We start from the raw sequence: 26,454 nt of genomic DNA, 5'->3' as shown, positions 1-26,454 counted from the left end.
TCCTTCAAATTCTCCGGCGGCTCGGCCGCCCCCACCCCTTGCTCCGCCTTCATTTTTTCTGAAGCCATAGCACCTCCCGTCCGGTGCCGCGTAATGGCGCGGGTTTCAAAACCCTACGCAGAGCCGATGACATTAACCACTTCACCTGGCTTGAAAAAAGGAAACCCTGGCCGGAGGAAGGAAACTGATACCCGATGATTCTGGCTTTATGCCCCGTTCCACTTCCACCCGGATACCGAGGGAGGATGGTATTGTTCGGCGGGTTGTCGAAAGTACCATGCCGCTTTGAGCTATAATATATCCTCACCGAGCTCCAAGCATAAGCGATGCCGGGGACGTAGGGAGTCACTCAGCCCGCTATGTGAGAGAGGCATGCTAGAAGCAGCCGCCATGAATCACCTAATGGTTCCGGATGACTGGAAGACCACCTTTCGCATGCTTTTGAGCCCCTGCACAATTTGTGCATCTAGGAAAGCGAGAAGTTCCGCCAGCAGTGTATCGCTTAGGATTACGCCTCGGCTGGCGCCTACACGCCAGCGCAGCTTTACGGCTCGGATGCCTTACCGCCAACCCCAACTAGATCAGATTGTCCTGCCAGAAGGCCACCCTTCACGGTGCGCCTCTGAATGTCGCCTTCACAAAGGCGTTCATCATAGAGTCCCCTAATGCTGGCCAGCCAACCCAGAAGTTTCTCCACCTCATCCGACAGAAACCCCAAAGGCCCTAACGCCGATTTTGTGAACAGGCTCCAGGAGGCGCCTTTAAGGAGCGCAGTAGTAGATGGCGAGGAGGCCCAAAACGAGCTCCTCATGCGCCTACCAGCCAAAGAGAACGCTTCCAACTGAGTGCGTGAGGGCAAATCACGCAGGCCTAGGCAAAGATCCTGAACCTGGCCGACATTACGCTTAAAGGCTTTTGCCAGGACATGGCGGATCCTCCGCCCACCAAGCTAGCCTCCTTGCCGCCAGCACTCTCCACCGCCAGGGGACAGCCCCAAGGTGAGGGTGTTTCTTTAATTGCGGCAGGTCAGGCGACGCTTCCGAAGGGAGTGTAGGCAGCCCGGCGGGGGGGCCTACAACCCCGATGTGGAGGAGGGTCCTCCCCCAAGAGGCGAAGGCCCGAGGCCGCCTTCAAAACCCGATGCCCCCTGTGCCCAGAGAAAGGCTTCCCACTGGAGTTTAGCGACTGCCCGTCCGGGAGAACTTCAGCGCTCGGGCATCTCCCCAGCCCAGGACCAAGGGGAAGGAGTACTCAGAGCAGGCCCTAAACACCCAAGACCCACACCCAAACCACCCCCCCTCTGCGTGGCATCTCAGCTCATGTGCGCACTCCAGCCCATCTCCTTTAAATTCCCCCACGAGGTCCTGGCTTCAGCCCCAACCCCAATATGGCGACCCCATCCCCTATCGGGACCAGCCATTGGGCTGGGTGCTGCCAAAGGCCTCTCGCCCGCTGAGCAGGGATTGTTCATCATCCCTGGAGTCATTGACCTCCGCGCACCAGGGACCTCCATCCATCTCCAAGTTCTGGACAAACATCCCACTTGGGAGTTGCAAACCAGCCGGGACCAGCTTGCGCGCAGCTTGATCCCTTCCCTGCCACCCATCGCTGCCCTTCCGGGCTAAGCCCACGATGCAATAAAGGCCCACTGAGCCCGGCAGCCATCCAGGGAGCATCCAATACCCTGGCCTCATTGGCGGGGCGGTGGAAACACCCATCGAGAAGCTCCGCCCATTATCTGGAGCTTCACTGTGGAAGGGTGTCTGTTCAAGGGGCCTGGTGGACACGGCTGATGTGATTTCCGTCATCCAGAGGCGTTTCCGAAAGTGGCCTGACCAGTGGCCAACCGAGACCCTGTCCCGCACATCTGGGGGGGTGGGGGGGAAAACAAACCGCAGCGAGACGGAGCATCCGCCAGCTCACGGTCCACAGCCCAGGGCTTCGGCCGGCAGCTCACAGTCCGGGCCCCAGCATCGTTCTGGACATATCCATGTCCAATCTCTTGGGAAGGAGGACCTCATGAGCCAGGTCAAAGCACGACTCCTAGTCTGGGATGGATAAACCCATCCCACACAGATCATAGATCCCTAATTGGTGCCCTTCCGAACTCATTCTCCTCCTGAACTTCCGCTTGCGGAAACTACCCCCCTTTTTCTCTGCTTTTCTTTTTCCCTCTATCTTTCCAACCAGCAGAGGCGGGAGGGGCCAATTGGCTGACTGGCCCTCCCCTGGATTAAAAATCTGAGGCCGACGTCCTGGTACCGCGAGCACTGCTACAGGACAGGCCCCAGTTTAAAAAAAGGAGGCTGCCGCCACTATGCCCCTGGAAGCAAACCTGTTTGGCTTGTGGCTACCATCGCCAGGAAATAACGGCCCGAAACCACCCTTATAGGGAGTGGTTTTACGGTGACCAGAAGGGCAGGCCTCTAGATCAAAGGGATGCTGCGCGCATCTTCAAATTCACACACAAACCTGTGTGGGTTGTGGATTGCCCAGCGCCTGGCGGCTGTGCAAGGCCAGGCGTGGCAGCTGGCACCATATAAGGAGGCGGTTTCAGTGACAATTCCCCAAGATAATTCGATTACAAATTCAGCACCATTTCAGCCTCTCAGCGTTAACCACCAAGGTCACGGTAAGTACATTTTCCCCGCAAAGAAAGAACCCCTCCCCTTTTGTGTGTGAAATTTACCCCTAATCGCCTGATTACTTTGTCTCCCGGATGCATCCATCACCCAAAAGCGCATCCAAGCCCTCTTTTGTGTTGCAAATTAAGCATGCATACCCACAATTTCCCCAGGGTCCGCTTGCCCCTCCTTCCTCGAGGATCGGACCCTCGCTTTGACGCACCCTGATGATGCCCTGAAGCCAGCTTCCATCAGGATCGCCTACCCTCTGCCCTTCCTGTCAAACAATTTAAAGAAAGAGGAGTGGACGGCCCCCAGTAGACTGCATTAAAAGCAACCCTTACGCAGGCTGCAAAATAAGCCTGTCGTCCTATATCAAACACTAAACCCAACAAACCTGATTTAACAAACTTGATTTTGACCTCCCGCCATCGGCTCTCCAAGCCCGGCAGGACCCGGCCCCCTCCTATAACCTGGGGAAGGGGGTGTGTTTCAGTCCCTCTTCCTACAGATCTCCGGTGGATCCCGACTCGCCATGACAGGCCAGCCCATGGAATGGCGCCAGGAGGAAATCGACCCCATCCCGGAGATGGAACGAATCTCTCTGGAGGATCCCGCCCAGCTGACCTCGACGTGGGAACGCCGCCACCCGACGCCCAGACGGTCCAAAGATCCGGATGACCTGGGAATGTCAAAGCAACCGCCAGCCAAGCTCAAGAGCTGCTGCGCCAGCAAGGCCACCCCGAGACGCCCGAGAACCTCTGTGCCGCCCTCTTTGCAATCATCACTGCCAACTTTCGATGGCCACCATCGCTTGCCTGCTCTGCTGCCTCCTGCCGGTGGCAGTCGGCCACCCCTGACGAGATTTGACCAGACCAACATCTGGGAGCAATTTGCTGCCGCTGCCAGCGTTTCGTCCTTCTGCCTGGGCCAGTACCTAGGAGTCGGAGGAGCCTGCTAAGCTCCTGCCACCTGCTCCCCCCGTTTACCAAAGCCCCTGGAGACTTCCCTAAGCGGAGTCTGGCTTAAGCTCCCTTTATGAATAAGCTTCATCCATCCAAGTACTCTATGAGCTGCTTGGGACTGGGGACCCGCTGCGTCTACAAACCCTCCCGGGCCGGCGCTCTCTCCCTTGCTAATTGCACCAAGACTGTCGCTAATCCACAAGTCCAACACTACTGCGCCCGCGCATCTCCGCTGTGGCGAGACGAGGAATTTCGACCGGGCCCATTCACCCGGTTGACCAGCTGGAACTTGTGACACGCGCACCAGAGGACATTCCCCTGCCGTTAATGCGGGGAACATCTTGCTCCCGAAGAGTTGGTTTCTGGACTTGCGGGGAGAGAACGCTTTCAACTACATCCCTGCTGCGGCTCTCTGCCGGGACTCTCTGTTGCCTTAGTCGCTTCTCACCATCGATCCTGCTCCTCCCAGGCTCCACCCCAGGAGCCGAGCTCCGCCGCCTTCGCCGCTCCACTCTGCCCCTCGACCCCTCTTGCCGGGAGCTGACATGCGGTTGTTGCCCCTCTCCTGGAAGCCGGGAGTTCGTCTCCCTCGCTGACTTCTCCTCTGAGTGGGAGTCCCCTGGACTACGCTTCTTACAACGCTTAAGACCGATTGGGCCGGCTGGCCTGTGCCCTTCGCTATGAAGTCCATCAACTCTACCTCCCATTGCTCTGGATGCTCTGGCCTCCGAGCAGCAGTGGAACTTTCGCTGCTCAGCGACTCTTAGATAATCGATGCCGCTATTGGATTATTTGTTGTTATTGCATCACCAAAGGTTGTGAGAATGTACATAAGCATATGTTGTTGTTTTAATCTTTCTGATAATTTCCCATTTTGATTCCATAATGAAGGGAGTGCGTGAACTGCAAGATGTTGTAATTCTAATCTGAAGTTATGACGTTTCTACCACCCCACTGGTGGTCAGCCCTCTGGAGCTGGCTACCGGGGGGATGGTTGAGTGCTATTGTACAGCTCTGCATTGGCTTGATTGTGTGCCTCATTGTCGGATCTTGTTTCATTCAATGTATATCTAATATTGCCTGTAACATGTGTAAGAAACCCCTTGACTTTCCCTTACATCGCAACCAAGTCCTAATGTTGCACAAGCAACTCGGCCAGCTTGGCCAAACGGCGGAGGGGACGAGCGTCCCCCTAAATCGCCCCCTAACATTTCGGCCTCCCTTCTAAATGTAAAAAAAAGGAGGCGATGTAGGGATGCACTGCTGACCCAGCAGCACCGTAAGTAGAGCGCCGGCACACGAGCATCCTCACTGCGACTTCTTCTGAGTGCGCGCGCTCCCCACCCTCATCCCCGATGAGTCACAGGTCATGAACTACCTGGCTCACAACCACCGGGTGTCCCGGACAAAGGGACAATGGCCTTGCCCCCAGGTGAGGATTAGGCCCAGACGCCGATGCTCCTCTCCGCACGTAGCAGCCAGGTGAGATCATGCATCACATGATGATCTCTCAGTCCCCCGCTCTCCCGCTCTCCCGGAATTCCCCCCGTTCCGCCCTTCTACACGCCCCCGCTAGAATCATAATAAAAGGTGCCAGGAGCCAGCATGCGGGAGGAAAGTAAAAGCCTGGAACCACGGAAACCAGCGCTCCACGTTGCTGGCGCTCTCTCACCAGATGATAAGAATCGCGGCGTCTCGTCTACGTTCTTACGGCTGACCTCGGCGAAGCCGCGACTACACGAGTAAGGGGTGCCAGCAATATCTTGCCAAAGAGTTTGAGGGCTGCTCCGCAGTGCAGGCAGGTAAAGCCTGCTCCGCTCTGCAGGCAGGTAAAGGCTTTACCTCTGCAGGTAAAGCCTGCCTGGCAAGGGTCCTTCTCACCTCACCCTCCAGCATGAATGGTTTAAAAGTCCCACCTCTACCTGTTTCCTGATAATACTCCTCTCCATTTATGTTATACGTTATAAGTAGGGGTTTTTTTGTTTACTTTTTAAAAAGAAGAATGGCCATCTTATCTCTGTCAATTCACCTGCAAGCTAGCTTATTGGCCATGAACTCGGGTGAGTTTTACAGGAAAACCAAGAGATGAGCCCAGGAGCACCTTAAAGGCAAACAAAGTTTTTCCAGGATATAAGCTTCAATAGATTCTCGTAAGCTAGTATTCTCTGGAAAAACTTTGATCTTGAAGGTGCTACTGAACTTGAGTCTTCAGACCAACACAGCTACTCATGCAAAACTACAGGTAAATCAGAACCAAACATTATTTTTGCTGGAATCTCCAGTGCAGTGGGAAAGGCAGGAAAGTGACACAATTGAGGGGACAGCTTGATGAAGTGAAGTTATTTTAAAAGGGACTCACTCCAGGCAAATGTTCTAAAGCAGGGGTGTCCAATTCTGGTGCTTCAGATGTTCATGGACTACAATTCCCATCAGTCCCTGCTGGCATGGCCAGTTGGGAATTGTAGTCCATGATCATCTGAAGCACCCCTGTTCTAACGCATGCTTCTAAAATGGCATATTTATAACATTCACCACTCTAGCCTTTTCATCTCTACTGTCCAACCTACTGTACACTCATGACCAAAATATCTATAACCGTATTTATTTTGTTTGCCGCTCCCTCAATGATTCCTCCTGCCTAACCCATTCCAACCTCTGCTTTTATGTTCTGTATGTATTTTAATTCTGCTTTTAAAATTGCTTTAATGATGAGAGTTTGAGGGTGTGTGAATGTGAATGGTTTTAAAATGAGGTCCTAGCATGCATGATTTAAATCGTTAGATGCTTTTGTGGCCCTGGTAAGTGCAGAAAGGTGGGATACAAATTTTGTTAAGAACAAAAACAACAAAACAGCAACAGTAACAACACAGCTGTGTGCAAAGTCAACTAGTGCAAATAACTGGTAATAAAGAAACAGCACAAGGGTGTGGGTGTTAAGTCTACTCTGCCCCTTGTTTTTCTCTGCAGCTCTCAGTCCTGTGTTCAGTTTCAGATTCCATGGTGGGTGGGAGCAATTGAGGCAAAGTTTCAGGAGCAACCTGTGAAGGAGGAACATCTTTCCACATTCCTTATTCATCACAAATCACCCCTTCCAAGGACATTTGGCAGCAGAGAAGCAGAGGTTGTATGTTGAGGGTCCCTGAAGTGCCAGTGAATTCCACAGGGTGATAACTGAAGAGCTCTAACAGCCAAGGAAAAAAGAGCAGAGACCAGATTGGCACAGAGGTCGCTGAGAGAGCATGGCACAAAAGAGGCTGAAGGGACTAGGCTTGGATAACAAAGAGGACATGAGAGCCGGGGGCTGAGATCTGGTGGGTGACATCCAAAGCAAGAAGAAACGTGGTTGTTAGGAAGAGGAATGCAGCACCCATGTTTGATTAAAAACAGCCCTGCAAATCTTAATCTTTGGCAGTTAGTCTCTTCTGGAATAAATAAACAATATTCTATACTCTGTTCCACATAAAGATATTAGTAGATTGTATATTCCTCCACCACAGACGAAAACATGCTGGATCTTCTTTGTTGTAGAATGCTGACTGGTCTGAATGCCTGCCTAGCCCTGCTCCCCCCGCCCCCCCAACACATTCGTTTGAAAGTAAAAAATGCATTTGGTTCAACGAACTATACATGCCCTTGTATCCAAGAATCATGTTCGACAATGCACCAAATAATGGTTTTGACAAAGGAAGCATGTCAAAATGAATGATAATTCTCACATTCGTTTGGGACTATATTCTAATGTGGAAGTGTACAATTTTCTCAGCTGCAGCACCTCAACTGACTGTACGAACACCTTCATGTGGAACAGAGTATAGTGTTAAAGAAGCCATTTTAAAAATTGTTTACATCTGCACACATGTTGACTTCTAGTATAGCCCTTTAAAAAAACCCTCATTGGCTTAGCTCAGCATATATTGTCGAAGGCTTTCACGGCCGGAATCACTTGGGTGCTGTGTGGTTTCTGGGCTGTATGGCCGTGTTCTAGCAGCATTCTCTCTTGACGTTTGCAGGCGAAACGTCAGGAGAGAATGCACTGCTAAATTCTGTCATACAGCTCCGCCAGCCACATGCCTTCCTTAGCTTCAGCATGTTCAATTAGGGGGTTCTGCCCATTAAATTAGAAATAAATACATTTAGCAGAGAAGCCTGTCTATCCTTTAGAATGCTGAGTATAACTGAAGGGAGGATCAAGGATACCTTTTCATACCTTTTCACCAGGTGTCCCAGGGATGCCGATTCCGGGAAGTCCAGCCTCTCCTTTCTCCCCTTTGATGCCTTTCTGTCCTGGGAACCCCGGTATGCCCGGATCACCCAGAACACCTGGCACCCCCTTTTCTCCCGAGTGTCCTAAGACAGAAGTTTATAGGATATTAAAATATTTATTTATATTTATTTATTTATTGGGTTTATAGACCGCCCTCCTTCGAAGGGCTCAGGGCGGTGAACAACATATAACAGAGCACAATAATAAATTAAAATCCAATAAATATAAGTTAATATGGCTCTAATAATAAACCCTATCTTATTAAAAATACAACATTATTAAACTTAGCATTAAACTAACATTAAAACAAGATGGCGCCAGCTTCAGTTCACCCAGAGCCCCAGAGGGGGGATGAAGTAGTGGATCCACTTGATGTTACATAATAAAGGAGAGGGAGGAGAAAAGGAGAGGGAGGGGGCCCCTATCAACGGCTAGGCTCCCCTAAGGCCCGGTGGAACAGCTCTGTCTTACAGGCCCTCACGGAACTCAACCAGATCCAGCATGAGCCCGAACTTGGCCTGGTGGGAGAGCGTTCCACCAGAAGCTGAGGGGCCAGAGCTGTAAAGAGCTCTGGCCCAAGTGGAAGAGCTCAACCCATTATCATTGAGGGCCAGGAATCCCACCCATTAGGTTGGCCTCTGCCGAGATGCAGAGACCGATTCTAGGACATATATAGGGTAAGGAGCCGGTCCCACTTGAGTAAATTAGGGTCCCAAGCCGTGTAAGGCCTTAAAGGTTAACACCAACACCTTGAAAATGATTCGGTATTCTATTGGCAACCAGTAGTATATCCTTCGCCACAAATGGATTTTCATCTAAATGTTGTGGGTACTACCAACACAACAGAGCCTAGACACCAACAAAGCTGAAAAGTTAGCATTACCTGGCAGGCCCATTTCTCCCATTGCTCCCTTCAGTCCCGGAGTGCCTGATTCGCCGGGGAATCCTGGAGAGCCAACCTCCCCTTTGCTCCCTGAATGGGGAAGTATTAAGCATTAGATTAAGCCACTGTGATAAAGCTTCTGCTTCTACACATGCAGAATAGATTTAGCCTGTGGTAGCCAGAAGGTACTCTGGGAAGAAATCAGTGCATCATACCTGGTTGGCCAGGTGAACCAGGATCGCCATCTTTCCCTGGCACACCTGTTGTGCCAGGATCCCCTTGAATCCCCTTCTCTCCGATTGCTCCCTGCAGACCTAGAAAGTACAATTTAAATTGGTGGCTCATTTCATCTTTCTCTTCCTATCGCATAAGAAGCTATGCCCCACATAACGGTAGGATAGTTTCACAAGTCAGCTGTCCTGGCCTGCAATAGAAGAGCTCGATTCGAGTCCACTAACTCAGCAGACACCAACAAGATTTTGGGGGTATAAACTGACAAAGGAAGCTTTGACACTCAAAAGTCTACACCCACCCACCCACCCCCACCCCCCAAATTTGATGGTTTCTAAGGTGCTACTGGGCTTGAATAATGTAGGAATCCCTCTGGGCATTCCAGATTCATATTTCCATGTTAAAAGGTTGTGTGGTGAAGGAGGAGGAGGAGGAGGAGGAAGGAGGAGGAGGAGGAGGAGAACGAGGAGGAGGAGGAGCAGGGGGAGGAGGAGGAGAAGAAGGAGGAGGAGGAGGAGGAGGAGGAGAAGAAGGAGAAGAAGGAGAAGAAGAAGAAGAAGAAGAAGAAGAAGAAGAAGAAGAAGAAGAAGAAGAAGAAGAAGAAGAAGAAGAAGAAGAAGAAGAAGAAGAAGAAGAAGAAGAAGAAGAAGAAGAAAAAAGCAGGAGCAGGAGGAGTAGTTTGGATTTATACCCCATTTTTCTCTCCTATAAGGAGATTCAAGGTGGCTTACAAGCTCCTTTCCCTTCCTCTCCCCACAACAGACACCTTGTGAGGTACGTGGGGCTGAAAGTTTCGAAGAATTCTGACTAGCCAAGGTACAGAGGCGTAGCTCCAAGGGGAAGGAGGGTGCGCTATGCACCAGGCACGCGTCCCTGTGGGGGCACGGTGGGGGCATTCCGGGGTGGGATGGGGGGGCGGGCAGAGGATGCACCAGTGCACCCTTGCTACACCTCTGGGAATGTAGGAGTGTGGAAACACATCTGGTTCACTAGATAAGCTGCCACTCTGGTGGAGGAGTGGGGAATCAAACCTGGTTCTCCAGATTAGAATCCACCTGCTCTTAACCACTACACCATGCTGGCAAGTCTTAGTAGTATGAGTATGTATGTTTACTCAGTAGTATGTTTACTCTAAAGTATCTTGGCCCAGGATGCAAAAGTACTCTCATGATCGCTTGATGGCCAGTGAATGCCATCTTCTACAGAGATACTCCAGTCTAAATGCACTGAATTCGTTGGGCTTAGACTAGAGCAACTTTGCATAGAATAGCACTGGTCATTCCCCCTCCAAAACTGGTTATTCAAGGTCATACACCTGTGTTTATTGGCCTGTGCAGCAGGGGCCTAACTGCAGTCAGTGTGAGTAGTTGTTTCCACACATGTGTAAGCCACATTAGAGTCTGCTTTGCCACTAAACACCACCCGAACCCAAGACAAGGGTTCTGCAAGTGACCGTGCTCTGCAGAACACGCTGTTCAGCTTTACAGACCTCTGTCCCCTTGGTCTCCCTTCTGTCCTTTCATGCTCTCCATGTCGACATTATCCATTTTTCCTGGCTCTCCCGGCAGACCAGTTTCACCTTTTTCACCCTTGAATCCAGGGCCACCTCTGAGTCCGGGCACTCCAGGAAAACCAGATTGTCCTGCAACACACATGTGTACCAATTATCAGACACCTGCCCCGCCCCCAAAAGGGCTGCATGCACTGGAGGAAGAGTGATGGGGCACTTTCACAACCCACTAGAAAGCCTGCTATGTATGTATTGTCGAAGGCTTTCACGGCCGGGTTCAACTGGTTGTTGAGGGTTTTCCGGGCTGTGTGGCCGTGGTCTGGTGGATCTTGTTCCTAACGTTTCGCCTGCATCTGTGGCTGGCATCTTCAGAGGTGTATCACAGAGAGAAGTCTGTTACACCTTGTGTCCAGGGAGAAGGGAATGTTTTTGTGGGGTATGTCCTAGGGTGTGGGGAACCAATCAGTAAGTGTTTGAATAGAGCTTGCTATGTCCTATGTCCATGTCCTAGGGCAGGGGTGGGCAACTATGGCCCTCCAGATGTTTGTGGACTACAATTCCCATCAGCCCCTGCCAGCATGGCCAATTGGCTATTCTGGTAGGGGCTGATGGGAATTGTAGTCCCAGGCTGTCTGGAGAGACCCATAATTACCCACCCCTGTCCTAGGAGTAATGGAGAGAACTGTGAGCTATTGAAATGTCACTTCAGCAGGAATGTACAGAGGGGAACCAATCAGTAAGTGTTTGAATAGAACTTGCTATGTCCTATGTCCATGTCCTAGGGTGTGGGGAACCAATCAGTAAGTGTTTGAATAGAACTTGCTATGCAAAGGTGTGGTTGACTGTACTGTATTGTGGGTGGGGGTTTTCAGTCCAGGCAGTGATTCAGGAGTGCAAATGCCTTTGGGGTCATGACAGTCACCAGGAATATATGCACCAACTGAAGAAGAAGCATTTGGATTATTTCCCCCCTTCTCTCCTGTAAGGAGACTCAAAGGAGCTTGTCAACTCCTTCCTTTCTTCTTCCCACAACAGACAACTTGTGAGAAAGGTGGAGCCGGGAGAGTTCTGAGAGAACTGTGACTGGCCCAAGGTCACCCAATAAGCTTTATGGAAACAAATCCAGTTCAATAGATAGGGAGTCTGCTGCTCGTGTGGAGGAGTGGAAAATTAGACGCAGTACTCCAGATTAGAATCCACTGCTCTTAACCACTGTATCATGCAGGTTGGCTTTCCAAAATATCTGTCTTCAAGAGACACTGTGCTGTGCTTTATGTCTTTCTTAACCCCCAGAAAAATGAACGGGGATTGATTTAGGTGTCTTAAGGTTCAAGGGAGAAGAAGAAGAAGAAGAAGAGTTTGGATTTATATCCCCCCTTTCTCTCCTGCAGGAGACTCAAAGGGGCTGACAATCTCCTTGCCCTTCCCCCCTCACAACAAACACCCTGTGAAGTGGGTGGAGCAGAGAGAGCTCCGAGAAGCTGTGACTAGCCCAAGGTCACCCAGCTGGCATGTGTGGGAGTGTACAGGCTAATCTGAATTCCCCAGATAAGCCTCCACAGCTCAGGTGGCAGAGCTGGGAATCAAACCCGGTTCCTCCAGATTAGATACATGAGCTCTTAACCTCCTACGCCACTGCTGCTCCTATGGGACATTGCTTTTGATTATCACTTTCCTTTCCCCCATTCAATAATCAGCAAGCAGCTAAAGTTATCTTTCAGATTTCAAACAAAATTGCAACCTGAATGTTCGTACTGAATTTCAATGTTCAATGGAGCTGCATGTTGCAAGAAAATGCAAAAACGTTAACAATGGAATGATGAGCAATTGTGTTCAGTCGCAGACCTTGGTTCAAACAGCCACTCAGTCGACAAGTAATTCTTACCTTTTTCACCGGGAAGTCCAGAAGATCCTATAGGGCCAGCAGGACCCTGGATGCCAGGGGTTCCCATAACTCCCATTTCTCCTTTGATTCCTAAAACCAAATGGGAATAATTGTTTACATACCTGTGCCTAAACAATGATATTATTCTATTGTCCTCCAATGGCTCCAATGGCCAACCATCTTCCAGGGCCAAGAACCACCTAAATCTCACCCCCATGTCTAAATATTTAAAATGATTCACTCAACTACCATTCAACATTGACTTCCAAACTTCACTTGCTTGAACTGACATTCATCATATAAACTGATGTAAGACAGGCTGTTATGGGTTTTCAGAGGCTGAGCGAGGGGAAACTCCGCCCGGAGAGCACGCACCCTGTGCCCCTGCTGCGGTACCCCCCACCCCGGAATGCCCCCACCATGCCCCTTGCGAAGCATGGCCACACCTCTGCCGCAGCTCTGCCCGGGGCGTCGTGCCCCACCCCTCCCCTACGCCACTATGGGTTTTCAGGCCTCTGTGGAAACATGGCCTGAAGTGGTTTTTGTAACCAGCGTTTTGCCCAGATCTGAGGGCCTTCGGGCCGCATATCACGATGCGGTATGCCTGCCAGCCCGCAATGGTTTTAGCTCCACATTTCACCTGCATCCAGGGGCAGATCTGCCAGAGGGACATGGGGGGATCACATGTACCCGGACGCCACCCATTTGATCATGTGGGGGGTGCAAAATGGCACCCACACATGATCAAGCTGCCACCCTCTCACAGCTCTATTGGAGGCCGTGCCTGCCTTGCTTGAGGTGGGCCTGTGGCAGGCTCCCGGTGCCTGCTGCCCCCCCCCCCCCCATTGCAGGTCATGCCTGCTCAGGAAGGCACGGACTCCAATAGAGGTGGGGGGTGTCTTCTGGGAGGCCGTAAATGGGGCCGGGTGGGGGCATGGTGCAAAATAAGGTCTTGCCCGCGGCGCCATTTTTGGCTGGTACGCCTCCGCCTGCATCTTCAGAGGCATATAACAGTAAAATGTGAGAGAAACACATCTTACCGTGCCATGTCTCTGAATGCCACAAATACAACGTTAGCAGGTAAAACCACCAGATCATGGCTACTGAGCCCAGAAAACCCACAACAGCTTTTGACAATTCATTGATTTAAGGCAATTTGAGGCAAGGTGAAGCATCTTTAAAAATAAATAATCTAGAATGTTTTTCTCAGAAGCACTGGGAAAGGCACAACGAAATTAAGTGACGCTGATAAAAATAAAATCTGTGTTTCATTCTTTTCTCATCAATCCTATCAACTTGTCCATTGTTTCTTTTTCTGTATTGTGCTTTATAATGGATGAGGGTAACTATTGAAGAACATATGCAATCAGATAGTCCAAGTTCCTGCAGCAGTCAGAGTGGTCAAAAAGTATTTTTTAAAGTGCTAACTGGAAACTCAGCATCTGAGGAGACATTATAAACTTCACGCATTCGCCACAGGAACTTGCAGTTATACTACAGCTGCATATTCCTAGTGCTATGGGTGAGAAAACATGCAGCTTGGCCTGATTCAGACCAGGATCACTGTATGGGAGAAGGCAGAATTCATGCTTTCTCTCCTATGCTGTTTTCAGCAGCGGCAGCACTCCAGGGACCGAGGCAGGAGGAAAAGAAACAAAATGGTGCTTGAGGGAATGCTCCAGAACAGTGATGGCAAACCTATGGCACGGGTGCCAGAGGTGGCATTCAGAGCCCACTCTGTGGGCATGGGCAAACAGAGTCTGTCATGGGGGGGGGGGGAATCGCCCCTCCCACACACACATATCTAGGCTGGCCTGGGCTGCTGGGCTCGATTATTAGCATTAAACCAAAGACCTAGTTTTGGGGAAGCAGTGTAGGTAACCCTGTTAAGTGCTGTTAAACCCCACTGGTTTTCATGCGAAGAACTAAAGCACGATCCTTTACCTGGGAGTAAGCTTGGTGGCTTGTAATGGGGCTTGCTTCTGAGTAAATCCTCCTAGAGTCGTGATTCACCCGTTCAAAGAGTTACATGGTTGCTTCAAAGCAAAGCCAACAACTACCACCAAGCTTACTCCCAAGTAACGTACGCCTCAGAGCCAACCGTTTTTTTCTAAACTAAAACCTCAGTATTCAGGTTAAATTGCCGTGTTGGCACTTTGCGATAAATAAGTGGGTTTTGGGTTGCATTCTGGGCACTTGGTCACAAAAAGGTTCGCCATCACATCATCGCTTCAAGATATGTTCCGCCTGGGTCCTATTGCTTACCTAGCCCCGCTCCCCCCATCTGTTTGTAACAATACATTTTGGTATAGATGTTCTTGTATCAGAGTACCATGTTCAGTAGTGCACAAAATAATGGTTTTTGACAAAGGCAGTGCGTAAAAATGGATCATAATTACCATATTTGTTCAGTACTATATTCTAATAATGTGCGCATGTATTGGGTGATTCCCCCTTTCGTTTTGATGCTATTATATTGGTAGTGTTTATTGTATCATTGCATATTCAGCTAGTGTTAGGTATAGTTAGTTTGTGTAGATTTAACTTAGTGGTATGTTATGGTATTTAGATAGTTATTAAGCTAGGCTTTTGTGCTAACAGTTGTAGTTGATATTGAGGGTTAGTTCTTGGGTCTCTGTATGTTACTGAAAAGAAAGTTGCCGCCCACTTTATTATTGTTGTTTATGCTGCTAATGATGTTGTTATTATCAGTACTGTTGCTTCATATAATTCATGATGTTATGTTATGATTATTGATGTTTGTTATGTGATGCTATGATGTTAAATGTTGATGCTTTGTCGTTATAATCCGATGTTGGAAATGTTATATTTATTGTATTGTCGAAGGCTTTCACGGCCGGAATCACTGGGGTGCTGTGTAGTTTCCAGGCTGTATGGCCCTGTTCTAGCAGCATTCTCTCCTGACGTTTCACCTGCCTCTGTGGCTGGCATCTTCAGAGGATCTTGTCTTCAGAAGATCCTCTGAAGATGCCAGCCACAGATTCTGGAAATGATTAACGTCAGGAAAATCACTGCTAGAATTCCCCACCAGCCGTACAACCAAGGAAACCACACAGCACCCCAGTTATATTTATTATAGTTTAGAATGTTGTGTTATAATGCCATGTTATTCATTCTATGTTTATTGATGTTACATTTTCTGCAGGTTGTTATTGAATGTTATGGTTATTGCTACTGTCATTTTGCAGCTGTTGTTCACTGCCCTGAGCCCTTCAGGAGAGGGCGGTGTATAAATCTAATAAACCAAACTAAACTAATATGGACGCATACAATGTTCTCAATCGTTGTACCTCAACTGACCTAACTAACATCTTTATGTGAAACAGAGAACACACCTCTAACAATTCCCAAGTATGCTCTTCTGTGCCATCTTGGATCACAGCCAAGGGGCTCTCACTCCCTTTTGTGGAGTTCTTTTGATGTGAAGGTGTTCCAGAAAGGGGAAGGAAATTCAACACTGCAGAACTGTACACCCTTGCCATTTTCTTCCTCCTCATATCCCCAGGTATCGAAGTGACATGCTGTTTCAACCCATTAATGAGGCAGTAACATAACATGTAATTGTTTATTAGAGGGAAAAGGGAGTACCTGGAAAACCCGGCTGCCCCTCTTTTCCTTGTGGGCCAGGTACACCTGGGAGTCCTTGCAAACCTGGAAGACCAGGTAATCCTTGGCTACCTTTATCTCCTTTTGGCCCTGGCATATCTTGTCCAGGGACACCAATGTAGCCTTTCTCTCCTTTTATTCCTGAAGATCCTGTAATTAAGAGAAAATTATATACAGCAGCTCCTAATACCTCACATTCAACATAGCTGGAGGTACACAGCACTATTGTGCCCAGAGGGAAAAAATCTCATTTTCAAAGCTTTCTTTTTAACCGTTTCCACTTTTGTTCCCCTTCTATCACTTATGTCAGGTTGTTGATTAATGCAAGAAAAGCTCCTATAATGTAACAATTTGCTCAGAGAAATCTGCACTTCCAACACTATGCAATAAAAAATAAAGCAAAGCTATGATTTCCTCAAAACAACTGCCGGCTCATTTACGTTTCAATTTTTTAAAAAAAGAAGAAATCCAGGCCTTTTCACATCAATCCTCCTTCATGGTTACATGATATTCAGAACTAAAGCAAATATTAAGAAATGCAAACCTCCATAGTTTATCAAGAAGAGCTTCATGTGTTGGAAATCCAAACGGATGTACTTGGTTTTAAAGCACTCGTTCTATGCACCTTATTTCAAATGTCAATGAGAACAAACCAACAAATTACCAATTGGTCCCGGAGGTCCACTTTGTCCTAATGGACCTGGAGGGCCAGGTGGACCTATTCCTGGCGCACCAGGAGATCCAGGTAGACCTGGTAATCCGGAGGAACCGGGGTCACCTAAATGGAAAATTGAACAACATTACCCATCCATCCATATATTGACCCGTCAAGTCTGCTTTTTTGTCTTATATAGCCAGTGTTCTCCCCCAAGCAGAATCACACCTTTCTAAGTGCATTGACTTAAACGGTCTTAGATGGGTCTATCTCTGTTTAGGACTGCGCGGTCTTTGAAATGTATAAAAATACAATTCAAAATCAAAGCAACGAAGCCATTAAATCAATGACATTAGTTCTTTCCCAAGTACCCTTTGCTCAAGGTCATCAAGAGGCTTTTGATCTGGGATAGAAACAGCCTAACATATTAGAAACAAATAAGAATTAATATTGATATCCTTTCCCATAAAGCCAATGGTAATGTTCTTTTTTTCAATAAAACAATAATAAGATAGCTATTTTTTTTTCAAGAAGGAAAAGAGAATGTATATCAATGGGGAACCTACGTTCCTTTTTTTTAATGTACTAGCAAAAAACAGTATAAATGGCTTGCAACAACCAGAATTTTTTTTTAATAGATTGGGGACATTTTGATCAATATAAGTGTATAAGGAAAAATAGTTTAATAGTAGAAGAAAAGACAGTACTAACGTAGAGAGGTTAAGAAAACCGATAGAAATTATTTCAGTCTCCTACCTTTTCAAAAAATGTTGCAGCTAAACCTGAAATGTTTTAATTAACCTTTTGACGATTGTAAAATTACGATAGTTGTATGTTTGTACGTGCGTGTTTGTGTTAATTTTTGTAACTATGTGATTATTTAATAAACAATATTAAAAAAGAGGCTTTTGATCACTCACAGTAGGAAAACTATCCCCCAGATGTTCCATGCCACAAAAAAGAGATCAGGGATGGGGTGAGCCAGCTGGCCCCACTCCTAAACTCCACATGGAGGTTAGGGGCAAGGTGAGCTCGGCTGGCTCTGTTTCCAAGCTCCACTTGGAGATTGGGAGCGTGGCGCCCAGGGTTAGTCCCAGGCTCCATTTTATAAAGCTACACCTCTCCCAGTAGGATGTGGGCCTCGGTCCAGATGAGATGCAATTAAGACCTGTCCCTATTGTTACTTTTGCCTGGCACAGCTTGTATCCCTTCGAGGTCCAAGGGTGTTAACATCACAAAGTGTATTTACCATTCACTCTGTATTATCGTGAAATCCATCTATGCCCGTGGTGGCGAACCTTTGGCACTCCAGATGTTATGGACTACAATTCCCATCAGCCCCTGCCAGCATGGCCAATTTGCTCCAATTGGCCATGCTGGCAGGGGCTGATGGGAATTGTAGTCCATAACATCTGGAGTGCCAAAGGTTCGCCACCACTGAATGCTCGCAACTTCATAAAAAAGGGGGTAAGTCCAGTCAACAGACAGGTTGCTACAAATTTCACCTCGTTCACGTTTTTACACAGAAAAATTTACCACAGAACAATGTTAGGCAGTCATACAAAAGAAGTTACCTTGAGAACCTGGCTGCCCGGGCACACCTGGGAGTCCTTTTTCTCCTAGCAAACCAGGTAGCCCTTGATCCCCTTTTGGTCCAGGAAGCCCATCTCGTCCTTTTGGGCCAGGAAATCCTTTCTGTCCTGGGAGACCTACTCCAGCATCACCCTTAAGATATGAATAATAAGTCATTGGTGATAACAGGACCAACCATCGCAACATCAGATAAAAAATTTCATAGCTACATACAGTTCGATGCTAACAAGATGCGAAGATAAATGCAGCTAGAATATTAAAAACTGGCTATCATGTGCAAGCTCCTCCCACCCCTCTTGGACCAATCATTTGCTAAGCTGTTAAAATGTTATAGAGTGATCATGGACATTCCACCTTCAGGGGATTAAGGTGCAAGCAACAAAATTCCAGCAAACTCTGGAATTTCTACTTCAGCAGGATAAACATTTCACACAGAGCTTAGGAAGAGGTGGGGCTACTTGAAGTTATCAAAAAGGGGGAAAGACAGGGAGAACGAGTAGGAAAAAAGTGGTAGATAAGGAGGAACATACAACGGGAGACTAATAATGAAGTGACTTGGGGTAATTATGGATGCAGCAGATAGAAGACAAAGAGAGGATGAAAGGAGAAAATGGAGAAGGAAGCATGAGAAAAAATATCATACAACTCAAGAACAAGAGGGTCAGTGAAGGAGTCAAGGATGTGAAAGAGGCAGGGACTCAATGTCATATATTGATTTAAACTAAAAAAAATCTAAGGCTAAAGATCTCTAATTTTATTTATTTATTTAAAAACAACTTTGATTTCGTTTATTAGATATCTGGCTCCTGAATAACATACCCCTTATTCTCTGTCTTACCTTGGTTGTGAGATATATAGCTTCTGTTTTAATGTTAAAGTTATCCTCTCCCCACACCTCTTTGCCCTAATAATACTAGAAAGGCACAGATATGACCCACCCACTCTTAGGGGAAGGGGAGGGAGAGGGGAGGGGAGGGGAAGGGGTCCAGTCATCTGGTCATGGCCCACTAACCCTGGGGGAAGGGGGAAGGGGGCCATCATGTGGTCGAGGCCCACCCACCCTGTGGGGAGGGGTTGGGGGGAGAGGGGAAGGGAAGGGGACCTGTCATCTGGTTGTGGCCCACCCACCCTGGGGGGAAAGGGAGGGATGGAAAATTTTCCACAATATGAGGAATGCTGGGAAGAACTTTTTTTTCTTTTACTTTATTTCAGATGTATACCCTATCCTACCCTTGTAAACCCAGCTCAATGCGGTGAACAACATGGTTAGAAACATAATATACAAACAGGCATTAAAATATCGAATAACAATATATATCACTATAAAACCTATAATATAGATTCACAGTTTGGTGATATAAAAGAACTTCAGCTTTCCAAGGTCGTTTCCCCACTTACCTGGGTGAGTGGTTGCTGCACGCTACTTCCAGTGTATGTCATTTCTGACGCGCGCCCGGGCTTCCCCATGACCCCACGCTCTGCCAGGAATGTCGCGCGCTGAGGGGGCGCGACAGTGGCAGCATCGGGGCGGCTGCGTTGTCGCCGCCCCTGTAATGGGGAGACCCGGGGGACCCCACGCTACTTGGGGAGAGTAGCGCGCAGCAGCAGGTAAGTGGGGAAACGCTCCAAATTAGGTGTCAGAGGAAACCCCTACAAGGACCTCCTCCCAGTCTAAAACAGGGGTTCCAAACAGATTCTCCCCTTATCTCAGTTTCTAACATGTCAAGGGGGAGACATGGAAACAAGGGAAAGAACGAAAACAAAAGGAAGAAACAGGGATGAAAAGGGAAGGGAGGGGCAAGAAGGGAGAAAGGGAGTGGGAGGGAAAGGGAATTTGGACAAATTGATGTCAAATCCCAGTTAACTTCAATGCTCAGTGGAACATTTCAATTTTTGAGGCCCTGTGGAACTTTTGCTATATTCTGCAGGGCCCTAGCCTCAAGTGGTAGGCCATTCCACCATGTTGGGGCCAGTATCAAAAAAGTCCTGGCCCTAGTCAAAGCCAGCCGGATATCCTTCAGACCGGGGATTTTCAGGTTTGTATTGGAGGAGCAGGGATAATATTGGGAGATGTGGTCCCAAAGATACAAACCAGGCAAGCAGACAAACAGCAGAAACACAACTGCCAGCCTCAGTGTCCAGGCAAGGGTAGTGAGTGTCTAAGCAGTCATCATAGTTGGTCCCAGCAGCTGCCCTTCTCCCAAGTTAGCCCAAGCGGTAACTTACTTTAGGGCCTTGGAAACCTGGTGCACCAGGTACCCCACTGGAACCAGTATCACCCTTTGCACCATCTAGACCAGGTGGGCCCGGCTGTCCTGGAAAACCTGCAAAGCCAAATACAGAATCACTAAAATAATACCACTAATAGATAATGCTAAATGCCCCCCATGATCCCCAAGTGAATAAAATACATTCCAGGGATTGCATTGATTCAAGGTAGGGAGAAAACAAAGGCTGACGATGGCCTAATCTTGGAGATAAACTGAATGCTGTTTCTTCCAGTTGAGATGCAAGCCTATCTTAGCCCTGAATCTGAGTAGTTTGATGCAACCAGCGAAGACTTCACAGAGCAACATTAGCGCTTCTACAGCATGACAGTTGAGGGTCAAACTTAGGGGTGTCCAACTCTGGTGCTTCAGATGTTCATGGACTACAGTTCCCATCAGCCCCTGCTGGAATGGCCTGTTCAGAGGATCCTCTGAAGATGCCAGCCACAGATGCAGGCAAAACGTCAGGAGAAAATGCAACTAGAACAGGGGTGGGCAATTATTTTTTCCATGGGGCCGCATAAGAAACAGAAAATATTGTGGAGGGCCGGGCCAAAAGGCAGGGGGGCGAGGCGCTTTTGAAAGCCCCACAGAAGCTGGCAGCCAAGGCAACCGGCTTCTGTGGGGCTTTTAAAGACGCCTCACTCCCCAGTAAGGCAGGGGGGACAGTCAGGGTCATCCGGCGGGCTGGATGTGGCCCTCGGGCCGTATAATGCCCAGGTCTGTACTAGAACATGGCTGTACAGTCCGGAAACCCCACAACACCCCCGTGATTCCAGCCGTGAACGCCTTCGACAATACATTGAATGTCTCTTCAAATGTCCAACTACTTTTCATGGCATACCTTGAGGGCCAGGAGCACCAGGAAAGCCTATTCCTGCCGGGCCTCTTGTGCCTTTTTCACCTGGTTGGCCAGGTCTTCCTGGGATTCCAGCAACTCCCTTGTCACCTGTGCAGTTCAAAGAGAATAGGTTATGGTTAGCAATGATGCAAGCGGAAACTTGTTGGAGGGGTCAGGGAGATGAGGAGCCACCCTGAACATTCCTCACATGAAAAGGAGGTGCGGTACCTTGGATGCCTGGTAGTCCAGGAGACCCGGGAACACCCGCTGGCCCTGGTGGACCGTGCAAGAAAACGGCCTGTCCAGCTTCACCTTTAGGCCCTGGAAATGCAAGACAAAGATGCAGCAACCAAATATTGATTGATTGATTGATTGATTGATTGATTGATTGATTGATTGATTGATTGATTGATTGATTGATTGATTGATTGATTGGTTGGTTAAACTTATATACCGCCCTCCCCCGAAGGGCTCAGGGCGGTGAACAACAAAACAGGAATAGAGCACATAGACCAAAGACTATAATCCATTAAGTATTAATTAAATTGGCTCTATATAAAATAAAATAGCCCCACCCCATTAAAACGCAGCATACTAAAATCAACATAATAGATGGCACCTACTATCAAATCCCCTAAAAACCAGAAGGAGGGTGGGGGAGCAGCAGGATCCACTGATGTTATAAGGGGCCATCAGCGGCCAGCCTCCCAAAAGGCCCGGCGGAACAGCTCGGTCTTACAGGCCCTGCGGAACTTGTTAAGATCCCGCAGGGCCCTGACAGCTGGAGGGAGAGCGTTCCACCAGGCCGGGGCCAGAGCTGTAAAGGCTCTGGCCCGGGTAGAGGCTAGCCGCATCATTGAGGGGCCAGGGATCACCAGTAAGTTGGCCTCTGCCGAGCGCAGAGACCGATTCGGGACATATGGGGTAAGACGGTCCTGCAGGTACGGAGGTCCGAGGTCGCGCAAGGCCCTAATAGACGCATTTGCTTTCAGAGCAAACCCTTATTCTCTTCTGATGCTTTCCTCTCTTCCATTTTCTGGAAGAAATAGGAGTGGGCCTCTAACTAGACATGACAAAGGACCAGAATATCACAAGTTTGTTTCTCAGACTTCAAAGTAGTTCCATGGGAATGTCAACTCAATGCATGGCAGCTGTAAAAAAGGCAAACTCCATGCTGGGGATCATTAGGAAAGGAATTGATAATAAAACTGCAAAGATTGTCATGCCCTTATATAAAGCAGTGGTGCGACCACACTTGGAGTACTGTGTCCAGTTCTGGTCGCCGCATCTCAAAAAGGATATTGAGGATATAGAAAAAGTGCAGAGAAGGGCAACAAGGATGATTGAGGGACTGGAGCACCTTCCCTATGAGGAGAGGCTGCAGCGTTTGGGACTCTTTAGTTTGGAGAGGAGGCGGCTGAGGGGGGATATGATTGAAGTCTATAAAATTATGCATGGGGTAGAAAATGTTGACAGAGAGAAATTTTTTCTCTTTCTCACAATACTGTCAGGAACCAAGGGGCATTCCATTAGAAAAATGCTGGGGAAGAATTAGGACTCAATAAAAGGAAACATCATTCTTCATGCAACGCAGATTGGTGTTTGGAATATGCTGCCACAGGAGGTGGTGATGGCCACTAACCTGGATAGCTTTAAAAGGGGCTTGGACAGATTTATGGAGGAGAAGTCGATTTATGGCTACCAATCTTGATCCTCCTTGATCTGAGATTGCAAATGCCTTAACAGACCGGGTGATCGGGAGCAACAGCCGCCGAAGGCCATTGCGTTCATATCCTACATGTGAGCTCCCAAAGGCACCTGGTGGGCCACTGCGAGTAGCAGAATGCTGGACTAGATGGACTTTGGTCTGATCCAGCTGGCTTGTTCTTATGTTCTTATGTAAAGCACCTTCATGAAGAGGCCACTATTGCGATTGGGGAAGACATACTGTGCGTCGAGGGGAGTTGCATTTTCTCTCTGTGCATTCTCCTTGATTGATTCATTAGAATTTTATACCCCACTTCCCTCGCAAGCTCAGGGCGGTTACCAACATTTGTGTCATAACAAACACTACATCACAACAATGACTGACACAGACACAGTTGTAATCAACATTGCAGCACACTGTAACTTTTTGTCGCCTTTATACAGCTAATAGCATCTCTTGGGACTGCACAATTGAGATGGGGAAACACCATGGGAAAAACAGAGTTGCACTTACCTGTGACTGTTCATCAAGTGGTCCTCTGTGCAGTCACACACAGGAGACCTTTAACTAGCTTTTTTTTTTTTGGCAGGGGGACCATTAGCCGACCAGAGAGTGCTTCCCTTGTCCTATCACATGCCCTGGCAACAGTTTTTCCCGCCCAGGGTCATGTGACGAAGGGAAGGGATGAACTCTTTCTCCAGTTCTCCCTTCGCCCCCACAGGGAGCCACCTCTTGCGCTAGATTACAGCCCCACAGTGGAGAAAGGAGGGAGAGATGTGTGCCTGTACAGAGGACCACTTGATGAACAGTTACAGGCAAGTGCAGTGCTGTTTTCCATCTTTGTGGGCATGTGCAGTCCCATATGGAAGAATGGCAAGCTATTGTGCTGTGGAGATAGGTGTGGAGCTGTCCACAACACAGAGATCGCAAAAACAGCTTTACCCAGAGTCCTCTGTGCCCAGGCAGCAATGTGCAAAGTGGTAGTAGTAGTAGTAGTAGTAGTAGTAGTAGTAGTAGTAGTAGTAGTAGTAGTAGTAGTAGTAGTAGTAGAAGAAGAAGAAGAAGAAGAAGAAGAAGAAGAAAAAGAAGAGGAGGAGGAGGAGTTGGAATTATATCCCCCCTTTCTCTCCTGTAGGAGACTCAAAGGGGCTTACAATCTCCTTTCCCTTCCCTCCTCACAACAAACACCCTGTGAGGTGGGTGGGGCTGAGAGAGCTCCAAAAAGCTGTGACTAGCCCAAGGTCACCCAGCTGGCATGTGTGGGAGTGCACAGGCTAATATGAATTCCCCGGTTCCTCCAGATCAGAGTGCACCTGCTCTTAGCCACCACGCCACTGCTGCTCAATAAAGGTCAGTGCAGCAGATCACGTAAGGTCCACATAGATCTGAGGGCCATCAAAGTGGCCAGAGCCCTAGTAGAGGGTGCCCTAATAGCAAATAGGCACGGAACCTTAGCCTTGCGATAAGCCAGTTTGATAGGAGAAGTCACCCAGCAAGATAAAGCCAGGGTAGAAACACCAGAACCCTTCCTGAGTCCTCTGAACAGACAAAAAGGGAGGTACCCTTCCTAAAGGATTTGGATTTATCTGTTTAAAACAAAAGGGGCCTGCAAACATCTACAGTGCAAAGCAATTGGGGATCCTTCCTGGAAGCACCATGTCCTGGGATGGGTGGAACCGTGACACCACCTTGACTAGGTGTTCTAGACTAGGTCATAAGACTTCTTTGTCCAGGAAAGAACTGGGTAAAAGGAGGGTCACAATGTCAGGTTCTTAAGTTACTGACTCTGTAAGCAGAGGTGACAGCCACCAGGAAGGCTGTCTTGTGGGACAGGAATTGAATAGGGCATGAAGTTAGTGGCTCAAACCACCCATGAGATGGTTTAAGACCAGTGTCAGGCTTCACTGCAGAACTGGGGGGAACATGTTGTTAAGACCCTTTAGAACAGCCATTCTCAACCAGGGTTCCCTGGTACCCTGGGGTGCGGTGAGCATGTCCCAGGGGTACTGCGGCAACACTACTGCCCCCCCCTCATTTTTGTGGTGTCTCCCACCAGCGCCAGCAAGGACATGGAGCTGGCCCATGGGGCAGGGCCTGCCACAAGGTCAGCAGCCGCCACCACCCCCAGTGCTACCCTTCACTCTGGGAGGGGAAGGTGGGGGTGTGGCAAGCAGGGGCAATGGGAGCAGAAGGTGGAGGGTGGCGGCAGGGATACCATGAGATATGAAGAGTGAGGTCAAGGGTATCCTGACCTCAAAAAGGTTGGGAAACACTGCTTTAGAAACTGCTTTGAAAGGGGAAGAGAAAACAGGGAGCGAGAGCCCACCCCATCATGAAAAGAAGAAATAGCTGCTAAATGAACCTCAATAGAAGAGTTGACCAGGCCACAGCCCTTCAGGGAAAGTAGGTAAGAAAAGATCCTGTCAACCAAGCAAGAATAAGCATCCACTCCATTCGAATCCACCTGAGTGGCAAACCTGGCCCACTTAGCCACATAAGACATCTGGGTACAGGGCTTTCTCGAGGCAATTATACTGCTAAACCTCATCGGGCCAATCAGTCAGGGAGTGATGAGCCAAGCCATGATGTGTAGTGAGGGAACATCATGGTGGAGAATTTGCTGAAAGCTCAGAAGGTCGGCTTAACAGGTAGAGATACGTGTCTCTCTCTAGTCAGGTCCATAAGGGCCAGACCAGACCTCTCTGGATCAAAAGGAGGCTGGCCTCGACCCGGGCCAGGGCCTTTACGGCTGTGGCCCCTGCCTGGTGGAATGCTCTACCACCAGCTGTCCGGGCCCTGCGGGACCTCGGTGAATCCCGCAGGGCCTGTAAGACGGAGCTATTCCACCAGGCTTTTGGAGGGGCTGGCCGCGGTTCTATCGCCCGCCCATTGAAACTGGAACTAAGCTGCCTTTTCTATCTTGGTCGGGCCCTGATCCCATCCTGGGCCCTGCCTTCTCCTCCCTTCTCCTTTGGCCTTTAGACTGGGCACCTGTGTGTGTGTTTTTACACAACCTTTGTTGTTTAATCTGTATTTATTGTTATTAATTGCTGCTGAGTTTTAATGAGTTAGATTTTATGTTATATCGATTTACTGGTCTGGAAACAGTCATGTTGTGAGCTGCCTCGAGCCCTTTGGGGATGAGGCGGCCTATAAATTTAATTAATAATAATAATAATAATAATAATAATAATAATAATAATAATAATAATAATAATAATAATAATCATCATCATCATCATCATCATCATCATCATCATCATCATCATCATCATCGTCATCGTCATCGTCATCATCATTGGCGGCCTTGTCTAACTTGGTCTGTGAAATCACCTTGTGGCAGAGGTGGAAACATGTACATCAGTGGCCCAACCAACTGACCTGAAAAGCACAGCCAGGGA

The 26,454-nt window shown here is 48.4% G+C and overlaps 1 protein-coding gene across 1 annotated transcript in view; it reads right to left on the bottom strand.

The window, feature by feature from the left end:
• Window positions 1–26,454, bottom strand: part of COL4A1 (collagen type IV alpha 1 chain) — a 193,810-nt gene that overhangs the window by 34,105 nt on the left and 133,251 nt on the right. Inside the window, exons 27-37 of the mRNA XM_048501044.1 lie at window positions 21,574–21,666; window positions 21,349–21,453; window positions 20,464–20,561; window positions 18,219–18,369; window positions 16,654–16,767; window positions 15,972–16,139; window positions 12,363–12,452; window positions 10,457–10,609; window positions 8,952–9,050; window positions 8,737–8,826; window positions 7,797–7,936 (exon numbers count right to left, since the gene is read on the bottom strand). Of these exons, the coding sequence (XP_048357001.1) occupies window positions 7,797–7,936; window positions 8,737–8,826; window positions 8,952–9,050; window positions 10,457–10,609; window positions 12,363–12,452; window positions 15,972–16,139; window positions 16,654–16,767; window positions 18,219–18,369; window positions 20,464–20,561; window positions 21,349–21,453; window positions 21,574–21,666 (1,301 nt within the window). The remainder of the gene's footprint in view (window positions 1–7,796; window positions 7,937–8,736; window positions 8,827–8,951; window positions 9,051–10,456; window positions 10,610–12,362; window positions 12,453–15,971; window positions 16,140–16,653; window positions 16,768–18,218; window positions 18,370–20,463; window positions 20,562–21,348; window positions 21,454–21,573; window positions 21,667–26,454) is intronic.

The sequence above is a fragment of the Sphaerodactylus townsendi genome, linkage group LG01, assembly GCF_021028975.2.
Source record: "Sphaerodactylus townsendi isolate TG3544 linkage group LG01, MPM_Stown_v2.3, whole genome shotgun sequence".
NCBI lineage: Eukaryota > Metazoa > Chordata > Lepidosauria > Squamata > Sphaerodactylidae > Sphaerodactylus > Sphaerodactylus townsendi.
This window is presented reverse-complemented; position numbering and strand designations above follow the sequence as displayed.